The 27,734-nt window shown below is 33.3% G+C and overlaps 1 protein-coding gene across 1 annotated transcript; it reads left to right on the forward strand.

The window, feature by feature from the left end:
* LOC132741413 (rab3 GTPase-activating protein catalytic subunit-like) lies at window positions 1-27,734 on the forward strand (the record flags this gene model as incomplete). Its single annotated transcript, XM_060729564.1, is given in 18 exon segments — window positions 1-120; window positions 792-957; window positions 1,953-2,052; window positions 5,055-5,124; window positions 5,567-5,635; window positions 6,020-6,093; window positions 6,623-6,715; window positions 9,762-9,922; window positions 12,764-12,847; window positions 13,967-14,139; window positions 14,799-14,853; window positions 16,414-17,204; window positions 19,061-19,142; window positions 20,341-20,446; window positions 21,119-21,337; window positions 23,460-23,560; window positions 25,118-25,336; window positions 27,266-27,734. Coding segments are annotated over 18 exon segments (2,929 nt in total), but the record flags the coding sequence as incomplete, so codon positions are not given.

The raw sequence follows: 27,734 nt of genomic DNA on the forward strand, positions 1-27,734 counted from the left end.
GTATGGCCTTCAGGATTTTGTGACATTGAGTCCCACCAACAACACGGAGGCAGTATTAGGAGAGAGTCGAGCCAAACTTTTACTGTCCTCTGTAAACATAGCTCTCACAGATGCTGGATGGTAATATATTGTTGTTGGTTTAGTTTAAAGATTGAGCCGCGTCACGACAAAACCAACTTTGTGCATTTGCGACCAGCATGGATCCAGACCAGCCTGCGCATCGGCACAGTCTGATCAGGATCCATGCTGTTTGCTATCAGTCTCTCCACTTGTAATAGGGTTGGTAAGCGTGGATGCGCAGGCTGGTCTGGATCTATGCTGGTTGCAAACGCACTATGTTGGTTTTGTCGTGACGCAGCGAATATGTTTATTTCCACTGGAGTGTGAAGAAATCTTGTAGTCTCTTTGAATCACGCTTGAGTCTGTTTTCTTGAACTAACCAGTACTGGCCATAAGGTTATAAAACCTGGTGTCTGTGTATGCATCTCTTAGATGGTTGTTTTGACCCCCATGGTGTTGCATTGAAGTTAAATTTTGTTTGTAACACTTGCGGTTAGCCAAAATCATCTTTTCTATTTCAATGCTGTGTTGGTGTGTCGTAAAACCAAGCAAACAAACATTCCTGTATTATTTGTAAAGTGACCAAGTTGTTTCAGAAATGAATATAAGCATTTTAATATGTTTTAACTTACATATTATTATAATATCATTTACATTGTAAATGCTTTTGTTCCTTTTATTTAAGCTTTGCTCAATATTTTTTTGTTGACTGGTTCCTTTTTCTCTTCTAGCTGTGTACCAGTATTTGTGCAGATTCATCAGAAATGGAGACGTTTGTACCAGGGTACCTGTGTGTTGCCCGGCTCGAACATCGAGTTTGCTATGGTACATTTAAAAAGGACACCAGCTCAGTATAACCATCTTGCTGGACTTCTAGATGTGTTTAAATCAAAACTTGTGAGTACATCAAATAACATGATAGATATTATAATAGCATACAAAATAAGTTATCGTATATGGAGGATATTAAATGAGTGTAAGTTCAATACTGAATTTATTGCACGAGTTGAATAAAATTATATTATGCGAGCCTCTGGCGAGCATAATTTTTTTTTATTCAACGAGTGCAATAAATTCAGTATTGAACTTACACGAATCTAATATTCTATTTATCACATACCCAAATAAATACCGGTTAAAGTGAAACGAGGGTCATTTTTCAATGACGCGTCTATAGTATAACACTAACATTTAGCGCGTCTTTACACTATGTTTGTATAACGCTAATGAAGTCACGTCAAAATATATGCACGGCCGTGCAATACCATATTTACGGAGTCCCAAAATCGGCATGGGTGTGTGATAAAAAGATTTATTAACATTTTATTGTTTAATATTTGTTTTCCAGGCTAAGTGTGGCTTCTAAATGTTGTGGACCATTTTGTGTATTTACATGATTTACCTGTGTTATTAGTTTTTCAAATGAATGAACTAAGTAAAGGAAAACTTGTTTTGACATTTTAAATTGTGATGGTTTGAGAAAGTATTCCACATTTTAACATGTATTGACATGTTTATTAGCATGCTATAGATGAACATGCTACTAAACTGTGGGCCAAATCCCCAGTACCTTATAACCAATGCCAATCCTCAATGTGAAAAAATTCTTAAATAACAGCCTGTGTTATAATAAAGTCAAAAGACCCATGTTGTTTTGTCTATGGGAATGGGATACTGTACATGAACCATTTGAACTTATAAATATGCTTTATTTGAAATAATGCACACTTTTTTTGTGTAGAAACAGGCTTTATCTTGGATATCGCACAATGCGTTACGCACTATGTGTGATTATTACCAATAGATCATGTTGCATGGATATAAAAGCTAAGGAACATCAACAAACAAATCACAGCTTGTAAATGTTTTTATCTTTTTGAATCTATACACAGGGTTCTGTAGCTGATCCGAGACCACCTGTATCGGTTGCTGTCCGGTTCCTGTATATGCTGTATGACTGGGTCAACTCCCCATGGACACAGCCTCTGCCAGGTATATTATCTATATTATTGTGCCACTAAATTATTCTAGGATAAAAAAGTGCTAATAGTTTCAATACATCTGTGAGAAGAGATTCTTTTTTACTGTCTTTAATCTGGTTAAATTGTCGGGCAATGTGTAATTTCCCTGTGACAATCAATCTTGGACACTGTGTCTAATGGTTATTTGTCTCTCATTGCCGATTCAGATATCATGTGAAATAGTTGACCTATGATATGACTAATAAATGTGTTAAAATGAGGAAAAATTCCAGACAAACAAACAAACAAGCTTCAGATATACTATGCTCAAATTTGATATTAGAAATATAGATAATTGCTGCACAGTTCCTTATAAACATAAAACTTACATTTGCTCTTTCTAAAGAAGGAAATATTTATTCATTAATGAGGCATAATGTGCCTTTAACTATGTAACCTTCACGTTGCATGTTTGTTAAATATTTGTACAATATATATTGTAGTTCATAGCAGCAAAGTGAGAAAGTTAAATGGTAAGGGAGATTTGTAGAACAGCTGCTGCTGCATGTTTTTCTCTTTGGTTTCTATAATTCTAAAATTTGCTTAAGATATGTGCTTTTTTCCCTAGCATGAATCGTTTATTTATCAGTAAGCCTGTCTACCTACGACTGTTCAATTGATTTTAAGGGTTTTTTGTGCCTGAGCGATTTTTTTTTTTTTTAAGGGCTGTTTGTACCTAAGTGATTAAGGCTGTTGACTTCAAAACCATTTGCCCGTCATCACAGTGGGTCAAAATTCTGCCAGGGATTTTTGATGCCTGTGATATTGATTTTTAGGTCCGTTCATGCCCGAGTGATTAATTTTTAGGGTTGCTTGTACCTAAGTGATTAAGGCTGCTAACTTCAAAACCATCAGCCCCTCATTGGAGTAGGTTTGAATCCCGCAAGGGACTTTGGATTTGTTCATGTGCGAAAGCTATCCTGCTAGTTTATTGAATTTCATTGGTTATACTCAGGTGCTAGCTGGTACCTGATGTAATGTACAGAGGGGCACATGGGGGGCACATGAGGTCTTTTTCCACCAGTTAAGCTTAAGTTTTGGAGTCCAAAAAAAAAAGAAAACAACTCTTATAAGGATTTAGTTTGTCTTGATTAAAAACAACAACACAACATTGTAAAGTTTGCACCAACAAAAAAAATATTATTTATCATTTGTTATTTTATAAACATCAATTTTTTTTCTGAAGAAGACTGCATGGTGCAAATAGAGTCATAGTTAAAAGCAAAAAAAATGTACATTTAATTCTTAGATAATAGAAAAAGGAAATTAGCACCAAAACAATGGAAGCGTGGCTAAATTGTTCTAGATATTACATATATGAGCTGCTCATCATTTGTTTAAAAAGATTTAAAAGCATTTTTTTGTCTCTTTGCTCAAGCACTTGATTGATTTGTGTTTTATTTTAACTTTAAGGTAAATGGAATGCATTTATTTGTTAACAATTATTAACATTTTTGCAAGTATTTATTGTATGATTGTGAGAGTTTTTTTTAACATTATGCAATAAGATATAAATATAAATTTCTAACCCTTAACCCGCTGCAACTGATCAGCCTTTGAAACCAGGTATAGAGTCAGGCAAACCAGCTTTTTATAGGTGTAGTCTCACCTGGTTCTATACAGTTGGTTTAAACATATTCATAAAACCTCGATTGCGAAACAAGTTCTTGCAACTTATATTAATCACTTTCGAGTCCGCTTTCTAGAACTGGTGTCACATGAAGAAACATGGTCGTGACATGAGTAGGGCTAGAACCCATGATTGGAACCAACCAGTACTAGTGTCATATGAAGGAACGTCATGGTTGTGACGCGAGTAGGGCTCAAACCCATGATCTCTGGGTTAAGAGGCAGACACCTTAACTACTAGGCCACCACTCCCTTTTGCTGATCAACGCTATATTTCCATCCCAATATCCCCAAAATGCTTAATGGACTTTCCAGAAATAGAGGATGGACAATTCAATTTAAGATATTCAGAGGGTTAAAGCAGCCTTAAGCTTTCTAAAGGGAAAATTTGTTATTTTTAGATAAATGACTCATAATTATTGTCAGTAAAAAAAATTAAGGTGGAAATGATATTTTCCGGCAAAAAATATACTTAAAAAATAATGAAACCCCTTGATATCTCCAATATACCAGTCCGCTCTCTTAGAATATCTAAATTTGTAAAATGGACAATTTGTTTGTTTCCCTATCTTCTATTTTTGGAATCAAATGTCACTGATGCATTATAAATAGCTCACAGGTTGTTGTTTTGAAGAAGGCTTAACAATGATGAGATGCACTTTTCCAATATTGAATTAGTAAAATACTTAGTATGAAACAACACAGAATTGTTTTCTAACTGAAGATAAAAGCTTAAGGCTGCTTTATGGATTATGAATGATATAGTTTTTTTGTATATGGTTTATAAATCACTTTCACAATGTTTGATTTATAATAAAAACAATAGGAAACTTTTGAAATGTAATGTATATGGAAAAGCATGGAACAAAGTCCATGCTTTTTCATGGAAAACATGGAAAATATTTAATGTAGCATGAAAATTGTTTCAAGTTTTTTCCCCGTTTTTCCAGCCCATTTTTTCCAGCCTCAGCCCTGATAAGGCTTGAAAATTTTGTTCTAATACTCCAGCCTCTCATATTCAATGGAAATCATTGGAAAAGCATGGACTTTTTACACCCGGGCAGCACCATTGATCTACTTTTAACATCACTCCTTGTGTACATATATTATCACTTATAATAAGAATATTGCTCCATTTAACTGTATATACATTGTATCTAGCAATAGTCACTCTGCATATCTTACATTTTTGTTGTTGTTCTTTTTTTTACCTTGATTAGTCTTTTTCATATCTTGGAACTTTCCTATCAAACAAAATCTGAAAAATTGTGTCAAATTTTGGCAAAGCTAATGATGGTCATTTGATAAAAAATTTACCAATAAAATGTGTTATTATATATTTAGACTTTGATGATGAAGTTGGATGTTCTGGGTTTGAGCAGCTGCCGTTTGGTGCATGTGAGGACCCTGTCAGGTATGTACTTACAACTTTTTACAACTATTTGGTAGGAATCCTGTCATAAATGTTACAGTCTTTCATTTAGTGAATATTTGTCAGTTTGAGGGAAGGGCTGTTTCTCTATACAGAATAAAGTATGAAGAATTGTATGTATAGTTATTGAAGCTGGAAACACGCACTTTGATTTTGATAAAATGTATGGATTAAAATGCAGAAAGTTTTATTGTATTAAACTATTCACAAGTCAGACGTCACCTCAGTCCTTTCACCACAAGGAGATTGCCAGGACTTTGACTTGAGGATTTTCAAATCCGGTAAAGGTACCCCCTGCAAGGGCATAGATGTTTTAATCTAAAACTGCTATATATTAATAATTTCTTTAATATTTTGATTATAAACTCATTAATATTTTAAGATATTCTGGTATCATTTATCTATTTATTTATTTGGCTTTCAGTGCCTTAAGTTTATACTGCACATGGCCAAGTCTATCTGAGGATATGATTGTAGAAAATCAAGTCTATTCGTAAGTATTGTATTGTATTGTATTTTTTTGTACAATTTAAGCATAATTCAAAATTGCTGAAATTTAAAAATGTTCCAAATGCAGCAAATGTGCCCTTTTGAAGAAATTGGTTCCCACACAGAAGTGATTTGTTTGTTTGTTGTTTTTTGTTTTTTTTTAGATAAAAAAGCAAAAGTCCTAAAAAGGACAAAGAAAAACAAAATAAAGAAAAAACTCAACATTAACAAATATTTTTATTTTCTGATAAAAAGTAAAACAAAACAAAACAAGGAAATAAAAAACATAAAAATAATCAAATATTTTCAAAGGTAAAGTGTTTTAATTGTACATGAAAGGATAGATTTTTGTCCCAAAAATTCTGAATTTGTTGCATTGACCTTTCAGTGACCTTGACCCTCTCCAAGCTCCTCATTGGTCAGTTAGAATACAGATGACAGAGGATCCACAATGCTTGCTGGGTAAATTTTGTAATATTTTAATAAGTCTATGTACATTGTGACATGTAACACAACATGCATGTCTGTTTTTACGGGTAAAAAGCAACACCCAGTAGAAAATGGGCCTCAATGCAAAATGACTTCAGACTATTGGTGTAAATTTCAAATTATTGTGCCAAATTGTTGTGTGTTTGATAGATTTACAATTCTATGGGAAAGATCATTAGTTTTACCCTTGATCAATTTCTTGTACAGGTACAATTTTCATATTTTCTTGCAATTGGATGGAATGTGTATTTGCTTCTTGGAATCAAAGTCTTGGAAACAACTTCTTGGAAACTACTTCTTGGAAATAACTTCTTGGAAATAACTTCTTGGAAACAACTACTTTGGATGTAATTTTTTATATATTCTTGGAAATAACTTCATGTAAACACTATGTTGAAATACAAATTCTAATGGCTTTATTGAATAGGTATATCATTGTAAGGAAAATGTACCTAGAAATTTCTGTTGCTCGATTGTCAAAGTTTTTTTCCTTCCTTTTCAGGAGAGTATCTGATAAATTTCTTGGCACTTTGTCATAGAAAAGAGACTTTAGATCAGCTGATTGGAGGGTTTGGTTCAGAAATGAGAGAAAGTGGTAAGATTCCATTATAATATTAATAAATTTTCATGTCTTATCATTTGAGGTAATGTTCTAGTCCACATACTTAAATCAGCTCAAATATATATTTCCTGTATCAAATTTGAAGCTTAGTTTTTTAGTAGCACTTATTTGTAATTTTATCTCTTAACATTCAGCTCTGATTGTGAATTGCCATACGCTAGCATCAAGGACAGTGATATCAAATTGTTTAATATAATTATCTTTAAGTTACCATATTATGTCTAGAAAGATTTCTTGACCTGGTCCTATGCTGGAAGTATAGATTTGTTTATCTTTTTACAAAATATTTAATAAATAGTCCTTTTCTTACGGAAATTATTATTAATCATTTTTTTTACGGAAATTATTATTAAAGGGAAAGACAAGGTTAGAATAAAAACTTGATTTCAGAAAAAGAATACTATAAATAATAAGTCTGCAAATTTTCTGCCGCCAAATAATAATATTAAACGAATGATAACAAAATTTAAATCGCTAAATCACCGATATCTACAAATCAGTAAGCGCGGCCATGTTTGTGTATTGGCCGTATAAAAACAGGTGCGCGTGATGTCATTTCCCCACATCTTTAGATTCATGATAAATCTAGTTGAATCGTAAGGAAATATTAATGACCAGACAATTTAATTTTTAACAGGAGGTGTAGAGGAGATTTTTTATGGTTCAAAATACGTAACAATATCAAAAAAAAAAAAAAATAAATAAATAAAATAAAGAAACGTACGGCCAGCCAAAAGTTCTAGCCGTACGTGAGTCACGAACGACTAGCCAGGAGGCACTGTACGTATTGTCTAGCCGTACGGCACTTTTCAAAATTATATGGAAGTTGAAAGTTATAAAATTGTTGATTTTCATGCTTATCATTTGTTGTTTTATTTGTATGAGTTATTAAATCATTTTTGTTAATTTTAAGCACATGGATCGAATAAAAAATGATCGGAGTGGAATAAATAAATAAAAAGAACATTGAATGAAAAAAAACGGTGAAATGCAAAAATAATTATATAATTTTCAAAACAGTAGATAAATATCGAACATAAAAGCACAGTCAATCAATTAATCAGCCTTAATTAAAACCTATCCAGGGACTGACAATAGAATTTTAGAATGCCTTTCACGGAACATGCAAACTTTCCTTGATGGACAAACTTCTATACAGTACCGTCGGTAATTGTCGCAATTATCAAGAGCCTAACAACAATCATTTTCAGTGTTTGTTGTTGTTTTTTTTCATATAAAAGGTGTCGAAAATTAAACTTAATGAAACAAAAAAGGATTATTATCAAAATTTTGTAAACTATTTCAATTGGTGTAAATGCAAGCAAAGGCTATTTTTTTTCTCGACATCTTGCGTTGACAAAGATCGATATATATATAGCGATCAAGGCGATTAATCTCTAAAAAGTTAACATCCAAAGACAATTAATGCTGTTTCTTGGTTAAAATCCTCGCTTTAAGTCATAAAATAACTTATGCATTTTCGACTTCCATAAAATTTTGAAAAGTGCCGTACGGCTAGCCAATACAGCGTGTCCTTGCTAGTCGTACGTGACTCACATACGGCTAAAACTTTTGGCTAGCCGTACGGGCCCGTACGCTAGCCACTTCCATTATAAAAACCCTACTAAAACGTGTTCTTAATAGTACATATAATTAAATTTTTGCAGTTTGATTCTGACTTTCAAATTTAAAGGTGTGAACATATGTTATAATTGATGTACACATTTCAAAAATATAAGCAACTCTTTTGAAATGTAAATTATTCACGTGTCTGTCAACGTATGATGCTGCGCATCGTAATCGTAGCCTAATATTAACTGCAGGCAAATCATTTTTATTGGCTGCTCAAAAGTCTTATTTGCATAATTTATTCACACAATTGCTGGTTCTTACTACTTATGTCTAAAACTGCGCATTGTCCATTTTAATTGTTCCTAATTTGCACCAAATGCTCCTGTCACACTGTGTACTGACGATTTTTATTGCTCCTTGTATGCCTCTGTGCCGACAGACCTTTTGATCATGCACAATGTTGCCCTGATTGGTTAATCACCCTTGTCAAATATTCTAATGACGAAATAGACATCTATTTTTTTACGCTTCATCAGTGAACTGAATGACCTTAGGGGGAATTAGGTTCCACACCTGTCAAATTATACTGTAGTAAATTACAGCACGTCATAAAATAGCAACACATTTTTTTCAGTTACCAACAATCATTTTAAATATTAAGTAGATTTATGATTTTTTTTGTTTTATTGGATTAAATATACGGTAGTAGAAATGCGTATCTGTCGGGGAAAGGAATTTGGTAAGTAGATATATATTGCATTTAGTTGGTATTTTACCTGAAAAAAAAGATACATAACCGACGATGTACCCTATTTGGACAGCTTGTCTAGCGAAAATTAAGTACAAAATAAAAGGATATATCGTCAATTTGAAGAAGTTTCTCATAGTACCCAAATTAAATTTATGGTTTATCTTTGAAAATTAAGCAGTCATTGCTTAAATCATGTGGTCATCAGCAAGCTTGAATATCGGAGAAATAATAATTAATGTCGCGGCGTCTTCAATTAATTAATTAAAGCAATTCAGTTCCATATGATGTTTTCATAAATAATATATAATGTACGCAATAAAATTAATAAGTTCTTCATCAAGATATATTTCAGTTGTACCAGCGTATACACCTATACCGGAAGTGGGTATTACACGTCACAATCTCGGTCTCGTCTGTCTCGCGAAAATGACAGAACGCCAAAATGGCGGCGCCCATGAACTTATTTCTCAAGTAAAAAATAGTGTCTTAAAACACGAATTTCTCTCTTATAGGGTTGATGTCAATAGGAAAACTGTCATGGTTCCTCTTTTTTAATGATGAATATTTATATTAGACAGACATCAATCCATCCATTCCTATTCCTTTAATCATAAACTGTTAGGTGAAATGTGATTGTGCCATTATGAAAAACAGATCTTTTTATGGCATGAAGAGATTGTGTTGTGTATATTTCAGACTCTACTGGAGAAATAAGTAATGCGTTACAGAAGTTAACGGAACCGTCAGTAGGGTATAACATCCCATCTCTAACATCATACGTCTCTCAACCACAGAAACAGGCTGGCAAGACTAAGGATGCTCCGATACAAGGGGAACTTTTGGACCAAATTGTACAAGTATGACATTGAATCATTAAACCCCGTGTGCTCTTGGTTAAAATCTTGGTTCAAACAATTTTATATTAAGACTGAAAATTCTATATATTACTTGGACATTTTAACATACTTAATACTAGGGATGTCATTCGGAGTCCGGATATCCGAACGTTCGAATCACGATTCGGTGTCCGGAGCCGATTTTTGGATCCGGATGTTCGTATAAAATATTTCGGAATATTGAGAAAATGTGAAAAATACATGAACATGCGTTGAGATAATCGAAGTAGACATTGTGTTGACACCATATTGCATATTGTACCTTAATTTGACAATACACATCATAATCTCTGCAGACCACAAAAAAATCAATAATTACTATAATAATTACGAATGTTGTTAATCTTCATGTATGTTATAAACCAAATCACAGGAACTTGAAATTCTATCAAATAACCAATATTAATGATAATATCCAAATATACCCCCTATATACTATAAATATTTATACTGTATAGGGGGTATATTTTGGATATTATCATTAATATTGATAGAATTTCAAGTTCCTGTGACCAAATACAATTAAGTTTTGTAGGTTTCAAGATGAATATTCTAAGTCCCGTGCGATTGTCATCGGCAACGATTTTACATTTTTATGTCAAAATTTAAATACTTATTTAGGCTATTTTTTACATATATTTCGGCTTACGGACCCGTCGACTCCTTATTTTGAGAAAATGAAAAAACTGCAGAAATAAAATTAGCAAATAAAGAAATGCACTTAAGAATAGTAATATGTTAATTATCACAGCTTTTATTGAAATTGATACGATAATTCTCCGTCGAAATAACTTTTTAGTCCCCTACCGGTTTACCGGAGGGGACTTTAAGTTTACCCTCCGTCCGTCTGTCCGTCCGTCTGTCCGTCCGTCCGTCCATCTGTCTGTCAGTCCGTCAGTCCGTCCGTCCACAAAACTGGATCCCGCGATAACTTGAAAAGTACTGAAAATATTTTTATGAAACTTGATATATGGATAGATGGCAGTATGGAGATTATGCACGTCTTTTTCTTTTCTTCCTATGTTGAAAATTCTGGTTGCTATGGCAACAAATAGGCTGAAAATATGGCAAATTTTACACATAAACTGGATCCAGTGATAACGCAAAAAGTACTGGAAATATTTTTATGAAACTTGATATATGGATAGATGGCAGTATGGAGATTATGCACGTCTTTTTCTTTTCTTCCTATGTTCAAAATTCTGGTTGCTATGGCAACAAATAGGCTGAAAATATGGCAAATTTTACACATAAACTGGATCCAGTGATAACGCAAAAAGTACTGGAAATATTTTTATGAAACTTGATATATGGATAGATGGCAGTATGGAGATTATGCACGTCTTTTTCTTTTCTTCCTATGTTGAAAATTCTGGTTGCTATGGCAACAAATAGACTGAAAATATGGCAATTTGTACACATAAACTGGATCCAGTGTTAACGCAAAAAGTAATAGAAATATTTTTATGAAATTTGTAATATGTGTAGATGGCAGTATGGAGATTATACACGTCTTTTTCTTTTCTTCCTATGTTGAAAATTCAGGTTGCTATGGCAACACATAGACTGAAAATATGGCAAATTGTACACATAAACTGAATCCAGTGGTAACTCAAAAAGTACTGGAAATATTTTTATGAAACTTGACATATGGGTAGATGGCAATCTTGAGATTATGCAGGTCTTATCAGTTCCCCCTATTTTGAAAAAATATTGGTTGCCTTGGCAACAAATAGGCTTAAAACATGACAAATATAACAATATTTGTGACTAGTCAAAAAGAGCTGAAACTTTTTATGAAATTGCATCTTTAATTCCAGAGTTATCTCCTCTTTAAGAATTTTGCTTTTTAAAATGTTATATTTTGGTAACAGGGATGTTTCAAATATTAACTTTAGAGTGTCCTTCAGTTCGTCTGTCTGTCTGTTCATAAAAACTTTTTCCTGTGATCACTTTTAAAGAACATTTCCAACAAATTTACTTAAAATAGAGAAAAATTTACACATTAGTGAATGGCCAATGGCCCTTCAGAATGCTGATGGGGTTCTATCCGGTAGGGGACTTATGGATTGCTTGCAATACTATGATAATTGCTTGTTCCTTTAGTATTAATCAAACATGTGCCTTTTTATAAAAACATTTTTTTCACAGTTTTTTCACTTATGAACACGAATCAAACAGCCAGGTCTACATGTTGGTAAACATCAAAGATTGGCAGATTCTTTTGAAAAGCCGCTACACACCTGTCAAAGGTCATCGTGTGTAAATTGTATGCATGTTATTGAACAATGGAAACTTTTAATTTTTTACGGGTTTTATTTTGTTTTCACAAATGTGAGCAAGTGTTATTGTGTATTATAACACAAATTAAGGAATTTAGACAATCGGCGATGATTTTCATTTCATTTGAAATCGTAAGTAACAGTCATATTCTATATAGAAAAATAAAATCAATACCAAAATTATTTTGATACACGTGTAACATTCAATTAAAAAGGAAATGAAACGAAATACTACACTTTGAAAAAGGTCGCGAAAAAAATGGTTACATCATATCAGCCAACTATAAGAATATAACAACGATCCGAACATCCGGATGTTTGATTCGGATATCCAGATGGCCGTTTCGGCTCCAGATGACATCCCTACTTAATACTCAATGATTCACCTTCAAAAATAATGATTTCATAAAATCCTATGTAATAGAGATGGTGAGGGAATTCGTCACACATGTTACAGCTCTAGTTTCAATATGACTGTATAAAAATTTGATAATTTTATTCATTCTCATGTATTTTTCAGTTCTTGTTCCCTGATGCAGCTAAGCCAATATCTGCAGATAATGAAGAAGATGATATGCGAGAGACCACGCCACAACCACCAAAGGTTAGTAATAATAACCCACCTATATCATTAGTGTTAATGATTAGCTTTCAGGTTGAATATTAAGGTTAACTATAAGGTTTTAATGTTATGGGTAACTGTTAGTATAAGGGTTAAGCAATAAAGTTTAGTATTAAGGTTTATCACATACCCGTGCTGTTTTTGCAACTCTGTAAATATAGTATTGCACAGCCATGCATATATTTTGACATGACATCATTTGTGTTATATAAACATAACGTTGAGACGAGCAAAATGTTACTGGTACACTTTAGGGGCATCAATGAAAATTGGTTCTTTTTCACTTCAAATGGTCTTTATTTTTGGTATATGAGTAAAAGAAATGTTAAATTTGTGTAAGTTCATTACCGAATTTATTGAACTTGTTGAATAAAATAATATTATGCTCGCCATATTATAATTTTATTCAACTCGTTCAAAACATTCAGTATTAAACTTACACTCATTCAATATCATTCTCTATTTATAACATTAAAATTTATCATTTACATTTAGTTATAAAGGATTAGCATAGAATAGATAGTGCTAAACTTGTCAGTCTTAGAGTCAGTGAATTGTATGGGGGTAAACATACAGGATTTTTTACCAAAACATATTTCAACTATCCAGCTAGCTTATGGAACGTCGGTGGTTCTACTCAGGTGCCTGTTCGTGCCTGAAATAATGCACGGAAGGGCACCTGAGGTTTTCCTCCACCAGTAAAGCTTGAACGTCGCGATATGACCTATACTGTGTCGATGGGACGTGAAACCTAAAACTAACAAACAAAAACATATTTCAAGTCATCTCATTTTTACCTTGTCTATTTCATAAGAAAATGCCAAGCTACATGTATTATGATTGCTGTGGCATCTTCGTCCTGGTCGTACAATAACTTTTCTTTAGCCCATTATTCATACATTTTAAAAAATATCAACACAAAACTTGGAATACTTGCTTATCATGACAAGGTGCAGTTGTTAGACAATGGGCATAATTCTGAAAGCAATAATTTTAGAGTTATGCCCTTTTTTTACTTAGATTTTTTTTAAAAGACAAGCGTTAATACTTTGCGATGCTCTTGTTAATAGATAAGTTTGTATTTAATTTCTTGTATTTCAGGAACTACCTAAGCAGTTAAAGTCATCACAGGTTGATGGTCTGTTACATAAATTGGCTATATGCTTGTGTGTGTTGAACCATAACCATGGCGGTGTGTGTGCTGTGGCCCAGATCTGGCAGGAATTTATCTTAGAGATGAGATATAGATGGGAGAATAACTTCTTTATTGAGGGGTTAGTGCTGTATATTATTTTGTAGTGCTTCATTTGCTAGATATACTAGTAACTTATGTAAAAAATTTCAGATCATTAACACTTTCCGTTTTTCCAAATAATTATCATAATAGTGATGACCCAAGATTGAAAAGCGTTTAAATGCTTTTCACTAGAATCAGACAGAGAATAGCACAAACATATGATTTTCGATGTATTTCTTGTATATTTCTTAGTTATATTTTATTTATATTTCTGTTATAAGTGCTCATGTTGATCTATGTGAAAAATTAAAAAGAAAAATTTGAGGCTTATTAACCTCAGTGGAGTTTCTTTAATAATTGGTTTTGGATATCAAGAAGCTGATGTCAGTTGAGTTCCTTTAAGGGATTTTGACAAAAATAGAGATTAATATAGTCATGGTCAAAGTCTGTTGGCTAAAAATACATTTTCCTACATGTCAGCAAAGAAGGGCTTTAGTTTTCACCATTTCAAGGGGGAATTTGGAAGTGCCTTTTGATGTGGATCAATATTCTTGTTAACTTAAAAAAGAAACACAGAATAAAACTTGTCAATTCTTAGATTGCTGATTTGTAAGCTTGATTTTATATATGAGTTGAAACAAAAATAAAGTGCTTTACCTGTTTAAACATGTTTAAACCTGATTTTTTTTGTTTCAGGATAGAAAAAGGACCACCTAATTTGGGATCTTGCTTACTCCAACAGAAATTACAGGTAATTTAAATAGTATATTAATATTTGTGTTTTTATTTTTCTATATTTATTGGATGTCTACTTAGAAGAGGTCCAAAATTCTAAAAAGATAGAATTTATAGTGACTAAAAGCATTTTCATCTTTAAGCCATCATGCAAAATTAAAATGATTATTCTGAATAGCACAGAGTGAGCATAGGATTTGAAATTTTGCACACATATTAGGGGAAGTAAGACTAAAATAAGGATTGGAGCACCACACTAAATACTGTATTTTGGTATATACCAGACAAGGCGCTTGAATGATAAAATGCTAAAATCTTGCCTTTTCACCCAACAGAAAGAACTATAGAAGGTCTTATTCATCTTTTCACACCAATTTATGTATGCTAATGAACAGATAATGTAAGAATTGGTGAAAAAAATAAATATTTGTCTATTTATTGATCATGATTTCTCCAAGGTACTACTCCAGTCTTGTATAGAGTTAAATCCTATTATAGTTAAATCCTATTAATATGAAAGTTTAGAGGCAGTCCCCTTAACTACATGGCCACCGCCCCTTCCCTTTTTGCTATGGTTTACAGTGACTATAATTCTATAATGTGTCTTATATCCGATAATTTTGTGACAATATTAATGCCAAACTTTTTTTGTGAAACTCATGATCTCATTTTGTAGAAGTTTTGTTTGGAAGGATAATGTGAAGTGTGTTTTATATTATAATGAACTGTTAAACAGACATGTATGTTAGTTACTGATGAAAATTGTACCAAAGTATTTAAATTGAAAGAATAATGGTCATCAATATAAGGCAGGTGGTTCATGCATAAAATCTTGAAAGTCACCATATGACCTTTACAGTGTTGGTGTGACTTTAACCCTTAGCCTGCTGAATTTCTTATATGGACTTGACCAGCTTCCACTTTTGGAACCATCCATTATCAACTTTGTGAATATCAAGATGAAAATTTGAATGAGACAGCCATCAGAATAGAGCCTGGTAAAATTGCATTTTTGCAGACTAGCTCTGGATGTATACTCGTGGTGAAGGCCAATTACGTTTAAGTCCAGCAGATTAAGGGTTAAATCCAACAGAATAAAAATAATAAAAAAAACACACTTCAGATATCACCAATCACAAGCATACATAAGGGATTTTTAAGTTTAATTAATATGTAATTGATATTTTGTCAGTAATGATGCTGTATACCCTTAATCTTAACCATTAATTGTAAATAAGGAATTAGTATTTATAGAAGGCATTAGGTAATATTATTTGAGCCGTGTCATGACAAAACCAACATAATGGGTTTGCGACCAGCATGGATCCAGACCAGCCTGCGCATCCGCGCAGTCTGATCAGGATCCGTGCTGTTTGCTATCAGTTTCTCTACTTGTTTTAGGGTTTGTAAGCGAACAGCATGGATCCTGATCAGACTGCGCCGATGCACAGGCTGGTCTGGATCCATGCTGGTCGCAAACGCATTACGTTGGTTTTGTCGTGACGAGGCTCATTTGTATGTTATATTCTTCTTCATTATTAAAATACATAATTATTTTGAAATATCTATTTTTCAGATGTTGAACTGTTGTATAGAACATAAGAAAAAGAGGGAACAGCTCCATAAAGGTTATACTGGGGAGCCAGATTCCCCTCCAAATTCCCCGTACAGGGGCCCCTCGACATCCCAGGTGTCAAGGTCAATGTCTCATGACGATAGTTTCATTAACCAACCACAGAACAATGTTCTACAGAATAATGATCCAAACATGAATCAAGCACAGTCATCAGAAAACATGTCCTGTAGTGCTGCAGAACAATCAAGCAATCCTAGTGCAATAAAAAAATTACACAAGACTGGTTCTCAAAAAGTTGCAAGTTCTGGTGAATCAAGTGATGAAGAAGAATTCTTTGAGTGTAATGATGATGAAAATAACCAGTCTGGTGAAAAAGATGAAGATACTTCTGCGGGGAACCAGACTGCTGAAAATGTGCAGCAGATGCAGGATGAAAATCAATCTGATAATGAGGGTAACCAGTCTGTCAATAATGAAGATAACCAGTCTGACAATGAAATGGAATGTGAACCAGTCAATATTTCTCAGACTAGTTCTCAAAATACATCATTGACTGATTCTCAGATTAGAGAATTGACTGGTTCGGAGCAGAGACAAAGTGTAAGCAATGCATCTGTGTCAAGTGACACAGCATTCAAGGATAGTTATTCACACAAACCAGAAGGAAGACTTGCTTTATTCCAGGATTTAAAATTGGTGAATTGTGAAGAAAAAATGTATATACCAATTACACAAGAGCCGGCGCCCATGACTGAAGATATGTTAGAGGAGCATGCTGAAGTTCTTGCTAAGTAAGACATTTTTTCTCTCATATTTGTCAAAAACAATGATCATTACCAAGTTTTGTTGTGCATATCATTGGCATTTCCCAGTTCAATGATTTTTGTCAGAATTATGGCTTATTGAATGACTTTTGTGCCCCCACTTTAGGGGGATGAATAGTCATGTCCAATACATGACCCTATTTATTTTGGGGTCATAAGGTCAAAGGTCAGGGTCACAATGATCTTTACACTGAAAATTGTGGTTTCTGGAGCATAACTTGAGTGCCATTTTGCCCACAGTGTTCAAACTTAATGGGATGATTGTCAATATTGAGAAAAAGACCCCTAAGTAATTTTTGGGTCACAAGGTCAAAGGTCAAGGCCACTATTACCTTAAAACTGAAAACGGTTTTTGCTAAATGACTTAAGAATTAATCAACCTACAGCTGTAAAATGTTATAGGATGAACAGCCATGTTCAATACATGCCCCCTATTGATTTTAGGGTCATAATGTCAAAGGTCAGGGTCACAATGATCTTTACACTGAAAATTGTGGTTTCTGGAGCATAACACATGTTCCATTTGGCTTACTGTAACAGTGTTCAAACTTCATAGAATGGTTGCCTATATTGAATAAAAGATCCATATCTATATTGGGGTCACAATGTCAAAGGTCAATATCAAATGACTGTCAAACTTCATAGGATGATCACTTATATTGAGCACATTAATTATATGCTTTTAAAAATTTGCTTATATTATGTTATACCCCTGGCGTCTTTTCGTCTATTCGTCGTAGCATTTTTACTTACAAGATAAAAACTTGATTTGCTGGATTGGCTGGAACTAAATACATTCTCAAACAGTAGATTCTTTAGAATATGTTCGTCCAACACCACTTACATCTATACATTATACATAACAACTGAGTGACAAAGTTATGCTCTTCACAACTAAAACGAAGCATTCTGAATGGTATCTTTTAACTCTACTTCATTTTCAACATTTATTCATATATGAAATATTCCCATGTTTTACAAATGCTTCATCCTTACTAAAAAATAACACTTTTCGGGCATATAATGCTCCGCGTAGCTGTGCTCTTGTTTAAACTTTTGCATTGTTCAATGACAGAATAGAAATTGACTTTACAAAGAAAATTGTTATTTAATTGTATCATTTAAATATTTTATAATATTGTTCAATGTTATTTACAAATATTTGATGTTTATTTAGTTGGTGTTTGATGGCAAATATCATGAACAAGCAATCTATGTTTTTTTCAACAGATCATGGCTTTAAAAACATGAAATATTTATCTTTTTTCACAAGTTTGTTGTTAGAATTTTCATTTTTAATCCTGTATTTATTTTTTGCCCTTTTCTTGAACACTTATATAATTTGCGTATATATATACTGTGACATGCTTAATTATAGTGAGTAGGATTTACATAGAGCGTTTCCAGACCATTCTATTTGAAACACCCTGCCTGTGATAAAATTTGAATGAAACTTTACAGGATTGTTTTGTATCTCAAGGACATGTGCATATCACATGGAATTCCTGGTTGAATGATTTTTGACTAAGTTATGGCCCTTTAATGAAAAAGGCTGCAACATGCTACGAAGTAGGCTAAGAAGCTTTGCCATATATATGATATAGGGAATAAACTGTCATTGTATGTGTACATACATTTATAAGATTTAGAAAGTAAGAAGGCAGGAGTACAATTCTTAAAGCATGAGGATGGTCAAAACTATTTATTATAGGATAAACAAGTTTAGATTTTCATAAGGAATATGATTATACATATAGTTTAAATTTTTACATTTCTACATTGTACATCATTACCCACCCATCACTTCTTTAATATTTTAACAGACTTGGAACATCAGCAGAAGGGGCTGAGCTAAGAGCTAGAATGCAGAGTGCTTGCTTATTGTCAGACATGGAGTCATTTAAAGTAAGTTTGTTTCTTTTCCAATCATTTATATGATAGCTTCATTTTACTCAATTTTACAGTATAGTAAGATCAACTGTTTTGTTGTAGTACTTTCTGTTAGTAAATGTTCATAGGTACAAAAAGACAGGTTATAAATAAACAATTATTTATCAGGTGGTCTTAAATGTGGATAAGCGGTTGTTCTTAACTCTGGACCATGTAACCATTGACATAAAGAACCTTGTAAAAAATAGTCTTATTAAAGGGGCGGTCTTAATTCAGGGGTGGCCTTAATTAGGTATTCTTCTTTACATTGAATGTAATCAATTATCAATCAATTACTCTCTTAAAGTAATTGTAATTTAATTGATTACAGAGGCAAGTCTGAGTAATCAATAATAATCAATTACAATAAAATCTGAAAGTAATTGTAATTAAATCAATTACTGATCAATGTAATCATCCCCAGGTCTGGTTATATATCCAATTACATGTACTTTAGAATTATTAACAAAAAATAATTTGTTGCATGTTCTCTTCACACTAAGTTTAATAGGGAGAGAATGATCACTGGTTTGATCTTGATGGTGAAAGGTTTTCGATGGTAATATCATGTATTTTCCTTTGATAGTGTTTATGTAATAAAAAAAAAGAAATGAGCCGTGTCATGACAAAACCAATTTATTGGGTTTGCGACCAGCATGGATCCAGACCAGCCGGCGCAGTCTGATCAGGTTCCACGCTGTTCGCTATCAGTTTCTCTACTTGTAATAGGGTTTGTAAGCGAACAGTGTTGATCCTGATCAGACTGCGTGGATGCGCAGACTGGTCTGGATCCATGCTGGTGGCAAACCCATTATGTGGGTTTTGTCGTGACATGGCTCAAATAGAATTTATCTTTTCAGCATGTAAAGCAAAAAAAATTTTACCAATCTACAATGGGAAATACGAGACCCCCTCTCCTGCAATGATTTCCAAAACAGAAAAATAGAAAGATCTTTTGTGTTTTATTCGGAAAATGATCCTCATAATAATGTCACCTTGTGCAGTAACAGGTTAACTCATATTAAATTACATAAGGAGTTAATCCATTACTGCACTAAGGTGACAATATGCTTGATTTTCTTTCTGTAATGTATCATTTTATATCTTTTCATATTATTTGTATTTTGTATTATACAGGGTCTGTGATGTAAGGTTTATTATAAAATGTTTTCAGGCTGCTAACCCCGGATGTGTGTTAGATGATTTTGTAAGATGGTATTCACCTAGAGATTGGATTGAAGAGGCAGTTGAAGATGACAATGGTGATGTCACAATTGAAGGTACAGTTATTTCAACTTCACCAAAATGGTCACATCATATAGATGAGAACGCTAATGAATGTACCTTTTCAGAGAAGTCTTCATAAATGCTCCTTTTAATATGATGTATAATTATGTATTAGGTTCAAATTGGGTTTTTTTAATTCAATTAATTCAATATGACTGGCATGTGATAAAATTTATAATGCTTAAGATTCATAGTAAAACTCATTGATTGCAGCCCCCTCCCCCCCTCCAACCTCCCCCTAACATAGGATATCAAGGTTAAGAAGTGAATGGGCTGTTATCATTACAGTTATATGGTCACCATTATGATTTTATGGTAATCATTGTGGTTATATGATTATCTTTGCAGTTATAGGGTCATTATTATGACTATATGTTTATCATTGTGGTTACATGATTATGTTTGCAGTTTTATGGACATTATTTTGATTATATGGTTATCATTGTGGTTATATGGTTACCATAATAATTGTGGTTATATGATTATCTTTGCAGTTTAATGGTCATCATTGTAATTATATAGTTATGTGGTTATCTTTTATTGTCTTTGAAAGATACCTAAGTATCACTTTTCTAAACAATCCTGTAGTATTGTGATCTAACATTTGTACATGTAATGTCTTTTATGGAATGATGTATTTAACTGAAATATATAATTTGTTTCAGGTCATTTGAGCCAGCGTATGCAGATTCCTGGTAATGTATGGGTAGAGGTTTGGCAGACAGCCAGACCGGTTCCTGCTAGACGCCAGAAACGGTTGTTTGATGATACAAAAGAGGCAGAAAAGGTCCTACATTTTCTGTCATCATTAAAACCAGCAGACGTTGTAGTTCATCTAATGCCCATGTTGATACATGCTGCCCTTCTAAAAGCTATGGAGAATGGTAAGATATATTTCTGGAATTTTCATGGAGAAAGAAAAAAAAACGAATACTTGTCCAAGGCTGGCAAAATCTGATTTTAACTCACCTGTTCATTTTTATGTTATTAATAAGCATTTTTTTACCTTGACCCTATGATTTTTATATAGTAAAGTATTAAAAAAATTACCACTTGTCCATCCAGGCTGTGGGACAACTTGGACAATACGGACAATTGATTTTGCTGGCCGTGCTTGTATAATTTTGTCTGTCATTAATCAATATTTAAAGCCTTTATTCATATTTGTGGTAGGTAAATTACATGAAATATACAAAAATGTTAGCCAAAGGTATTATGACAAATGAAAGCAATAAAGAAATCTTTGTATTTCACTTATAAATTTACAAAATTGTAATTTGACTTATTAATCTGAAATACCATGGCATTCCTATAATGGCTACTAAGAAGTAATATGCTAATTAGCAGGAAGGATCATATAACATTGCCTTATAAAATCAGTAAAATTTTACCTGCACTATTGAAAAACAATACAATGTATGAGCCGCGTCACGACAAAACCAACATAGTGCGTTTGCGACCAGCATGGATCCAGACCAGCCTGCATGTCCGGGCAGTCTGATCAGGATCCATGCTGTTGGCTATCAGTTTCTCTACTTGTAATAGGGTTGGTAAGCAAACAGCATGGATCCTGATCAGACCAAGCAGGCTGGTCTGGATTCATGCTGGTCGTAAACGCACTATATTGGTTTTTTCGTGACTGGGCTCATCTTTGTTTATATATTTTTTTCTGTATAGCGTGTCATCTTATGTCATAACTGTAAGGAGTCACAGCAGTATTTTCTTATTAAAGCATGCAAAGCATGAAAAGACATAGACAATGCAAGGAGCTTAGGAGTAAACATGGTATTAATAAGAACTAAATGATTTGCATTTGATGGCCAGTGACATTATTCTTTCCATGTAGAAAAAATACAAGTATGGTTAGGGGCTTTAAAGAGGTTTTATATTTGATAAATCTTAGTATTTGATTGCTGAATGTTGTGTGGCAACTTGCTGGATCTAAATAAGTTATTCAGTGCTCCAGGGGATTTCAATCAAACCTTTCACATTTTATCTTCATCAAAATTAAGGCACTGGTGCATATAGTCAGGATTTTCTAATTAAATCATTTTTTGCCGAATGCGGATCTTAAGACATACATATGGGGCGCCCGTGGCCGAGTGGTTAAGGTCATTTACTTCAAACCCCTTGCCCCTCACTGCTGTGGGTTTGAATCCTGACAGGGACTTTGGATTCTTTCATGTGAGGTAGCTCTCCAGCTAGCTTTCAGAACGTCGGTGGTTTTACTCAGGTGCCTGTTCGTGCCTGAATTAATGCACTGAAGGGCACCTGAGGTCTTCCTCCACCAGTAAAGCTGGAACGTCACGATATGACCTATACTTTGTTGATAGGACGTAAAACCCAAAACAAACATACAAACAAAAGACATACATACATACCATTCCCATACCATACCCATACCATACTATACCTGAACTTTACTTAACTTAGTACCATACCAATATCATACCATACCATTCCATACCAATATCATACCATACCGTGCATTACCATACCATACCAATATCATACCATACCTTACATTACATTACCATACCATACCAATATCATACCATACCGTACATTACCATACCAATATCATACCATACCTTACATTACATTACCATACCATACCATACCATACCAATATCATACCATACCTTACAGTTGCTTACATTACCATACCATACCAATATCATACCATACCGTACATTACCATACCAATATCATACCATACCTTACCTTACATTACCTTACCAAAGCATATCATACCATACCTTACCTTACCAAACCATACCATACCAAGATCATACCATTCCTTACCATACCATAACAATATCATATCATACCAATATCATGCAATATCTTACCTTTCCATACCATACCTTACCTTATGTTACCTTACCATACCATATGCAAATAATACAATACAAAACATACGCAAATATTACAAAATATTACATTCGCAAATAATACAATACGCAAATATTTGTAGTAACTCATGCGTACTCTTCAATATTTCAGATGATCCTAAAATACCTGTATTGAAGCAGGTGATAGAACAAGCGTGTGTTAAAGCTTCACAAGTGACCAGGTCTCCAAATCAAGATGCTAAACGTTATGAGGTAATTTTCCTTGATCTTTTTCACTTTGATTCTGCTTTAAAGAAGTAATAACTGTTCTTTTGGTAGAAAAACCTTTATAAGTCAGCATTTTTTGGACAGCTTGGCTTGAATTCTGTTCTTACTACTTAAACTAACGGGCAAACTTGGTGAACTTTTACATTCACATTTGGCCAAATAAGCAAAATAGTTCAAAGTACACATCAAATTAAAGTAAAAGTTAAGTATGCGGATGTGTATACAGCAGAAAATCCCTTTCCTTTTGTTTGATTTTATTTGTCCATATTTACTTTATTTGATAAAAAAAAAGCATGTGTGTCTTTGTGCACTTCATCTGATAAAAATATGTCCTTATCCACGTTAAATGATAGAAATATTCCATATGCACTTTATTTCTGATAAGTCTAATAGAAATACTGTTGACTCTCAATAAGTCAAAATTGCTTTACTCAAAATTCCGCCTTAGTCGAATAATTTCTAAAGTCCCGTCAAATTTCCTTCTTTATCTTTGTATTTTAACTCCGCTTAGGTCAAATTTTGACTTACCGAGACTCCTGTTTAGTCGAAAAGAAAATTTGGTCCCGCCAATTAAAGTCCACATATTTTCATCTAAATTAGTCGAAGTGTGAAAACAGCCGACTGATCAAAGGTCGGCGACATCAAGGTGAGATGTTGTCACTCGTGATTTACACGTTTCATAGTAATTTTTAATTGCCGGTCATCATGTATTATTAACACGTCGTAAAAGTGTCTTTAATCCGTTTCACGACTTAATTGGTTTTAACAGTTAGATAACTAAATTAAAATTTAATTACATTTCTTTAAAAAAGTTGACTCGTGCCAGTCTGACGGGTGTTAGTCAAATAACAGCCTAGGTATTGATGTGTATTATCAACGTAAATGATATTTGTATAATTAAAGTTCCGTCATACTGCATTCATTAATTTGTACTTCCGGTTCACGATAGTTGCTAATTTCGTTTTTGTCCGATGATCAATTAAATCAAATATAATTGTGTGTTTATGTTTCACTATTAATATGCATGTATTAAATTTTGAATGATATATTTTTGTTCATTTATAATTTGTACCTGAAAGTGATTTACCGTCATTTCAATGGTTAAATATTGCAGCATTGCCGCTAACAACAATAAGAAACCTACTTCTTTGCACATTCAATCAGGTACATGTATATACATGTACCAAGTCAACGTAATGGCGGTAGTTCCACGTTACTCGAATTCCGTTTCTCTCGAAGTAAAATACCTAGTCCCTTGGATTTCGAGTTACCGAGAGTCAACTGTATGTCCATTTGTACTTTATTTCTGATCATAGGAATATTTCGTATGCTCTCTAGTTGATTAAAATATGTCCATGTACACTTTTATTTTTGATATAATGATTTAAGATATGTTCATGTGCATTTTAATTGACAAGCTTATGATAATTTGCAAATGCCAAATATTTTGTAGGCCAGGACATTTGGACATAATGGTTTAAGATTAGGAAACTTACACATTTTTGATAGAAATAAATTTTCTTTTATGTTTTTATTTTACAGGAACTTATAAGAATGGTAATGCAGGCAGAAATAATCATCGCAAGAAACATCTCCCTGCAGTCAAAGTTTACATCAGAGCTTCTTGAACGACCTGACGCCAAGGAGGAACTCGAACATTTTGTGGCAACAATTTTACAGAACTCAGAGGTACCAGTTAGGGGAGGACCGATGGGTCCAGCAGGGAACATCATCAGCAAATTGTTCCAAGCTGCTCAAAGAGTAAGTTGTGGCATTTTATATATATATCACAAACTTAATATATATTACTGGTATGTATTTGTGAAATATATATTGTTACATATCATAGCCAATTCTTTCCCTTTCAATCCTTACACTGCAGTATTTAAAGATATAATTTTACTAACAAAATACTTATATTGATAGTTATATTAAAGATATATTCTATGCTCATATTTGGGTGAAATACTTTTGCTGCAGAAATGTACTGAAATCTAGTTAATTCTTCCCGAATATGTCTTATTAGTCCCCTACCGGTTTAACCGGAGGGGACTTTAGGTTTACCGTCCGTCTGTCCGTCTGTCTGTCCGTCCGTCCGTCTGTCTGTCTGTCAGTCCGTCAGTCCGTCCGTCCACAAAACTGGATCCCGCGATAACGCAAAAAGTACTGAAAATATTTTTTATGAAACTTGATATATGGATAGATGGCAGTATGGAGATTATGCACGTCTTTTTTTTTTCTTCCTATGTTGAAAATTCTGGTTGCTATGGCAACAAATAGTCTGAAAATATGGCAAATTTAACACATAAACTGGATCCAGTGATAACTCAAAAAGTACTGAAAATATTTTTATGAAACTTGAAATATGGGTAGATGGCAGTCTGGAGATTATGCACATCTTTTTCTTTTCTTCCTATGTTGAAAATTCTGGTTGCTATGGCAACAAATAGCCTGAATTTCAAGATTTCTGATTTAAATTTTTCAGCTTTTTCACTATATGTTCTTTATTTCTTAAGGTGTTTACTTCAAACTTTAAATATAAGATCCTGGTCATCAACCACATCATATGTGACAAGGTTTATAACTCTAGCACAAAAAATATCAATATTACCTCCCTTGAACTTAGATTTTTTATGAAAAAAAATGTTGTCTTTTTTAAATAACTTCTTTATTTCCTAATGTATCTACTTCAAACTTCATATATATGTTTCTTATTATCACTCGACATTTTTGAGAAGGTTAAATACTCTAGCAAGACTATTTCCAGAATTATGTCCCCCTTGAACTTAGATTTTTTTCGAGAAACTGGTATTTTCACTCCAACTTCTTCATTCCTTATAGGATTTACTTTAAAATCCCACATCGTAATAATATGACAAGGTTGTATAAACATAATTTCCTTACTAAGCATGGAAACTTAACACATTACTGTGATATAGACAAACTTATTTTATTATGTTTTGTGGTCGATATTTTCAAATACAGACTTCATCCTCAAATTCATTATAAATGGCAATACACAGGAGTGTAAGACAATTAAAGAACTTTTTGAGGGACCGGTAGGGGACTACTGTATTGCCCGCAATACTATCAAATGCTTGTTTGAATAAGTGAATGTATTAACTATGTTTTGGGAGCTGCATTCCCTAGCACTTGTCAAATTAATTTGGTCTATTCTTATAAAAACTGCCAGATTTTGTATTCATCTAAGCATACTGTGAATACCTGGAGAGTGTAGTAATGCTACATACATTTGTATTAACTCTGTGTGTGTTCAAAAGATGATTATTTTACATTTCAAAAGATATAGTATTTATCAGTTTTTTTTAAAATATCAATTTTGAGCATAACATATCTTTAGCAACCTTATAATCAATGTTGAAAGATATAATTTTACTAATAAAATACCAATGAAGTTTAGGATGTTTAGGCAGAAGTATGCAAGTACATAAGTATTTCTCATTGCCATAGTTTTATCTGTTCATGACATACCTCTGTTTATTCATGGTCAATTTTGGTCACAACATCTTAATTAGCAAGAACTTTCTTATTTGGACAAAGCCTGAACTTTGGTCCTGACAAGAGGTTCATTTGGGGGTATTGAATTTTGACATTAACCTTAAATGACCTTTCAAATGGCTACGCAAAAGCACTTTGGATTACTAACATAGTTATCTTGATTCATTTAAGGCTTCATACATGATACTGGATGAAGAAGATGTGGGTGAGGCCAGGATGGAAGATGATGATGATGCTAGACTTAATAGTTCAGTGCCGAATTTCCCCAGACCTTCAGCAAGAGAGTACATACTCCGGACATTTGTGCCAAGACCAGCCCCTTATTCTAAACAGTTACCACATAGATTATTCTGTTGTATTGAGGAGGAGGAGTTTAGAATTGCCGGGGCATTTTCTAGTGACTCAGTGTTTCAATAGTTTTAAGAATTTAGGTCTTTACACTGATAAATTATTGCATGCTGTGCTGTGTCCTTAGTTATTTAAATTTTACTTTTATTTTTTGAAGAGTATTTATTTATACATAAAGATCTAAAAAGATTTATACTTCTGAGAGGGATAATCATTTCTAAAAATAGAATTGTTTTTTTATAGAAGGGACCACAATCCCTTGAACAACTATCAGATGTTTGGCTGATCTTCT

This window comes from Ruditapes philippinarum, unplaced genomic scaffold, assembly GCF_026571515.1.
Source record: "Ruditapes philippinarum isolate M1 unplaced genomic scaffold, ASM2657151v2 ctg8431_1_1_1_1, whole genome shotgun sequence".
In the NCBI taxonomy this organism is placed as follows: domain Eukaryota; kingdom Metazoa; phylum Mollusca; class Bivalvia; order Venerida; family Veneridae; genus Ruditapes; species Ruditapes philippinarum.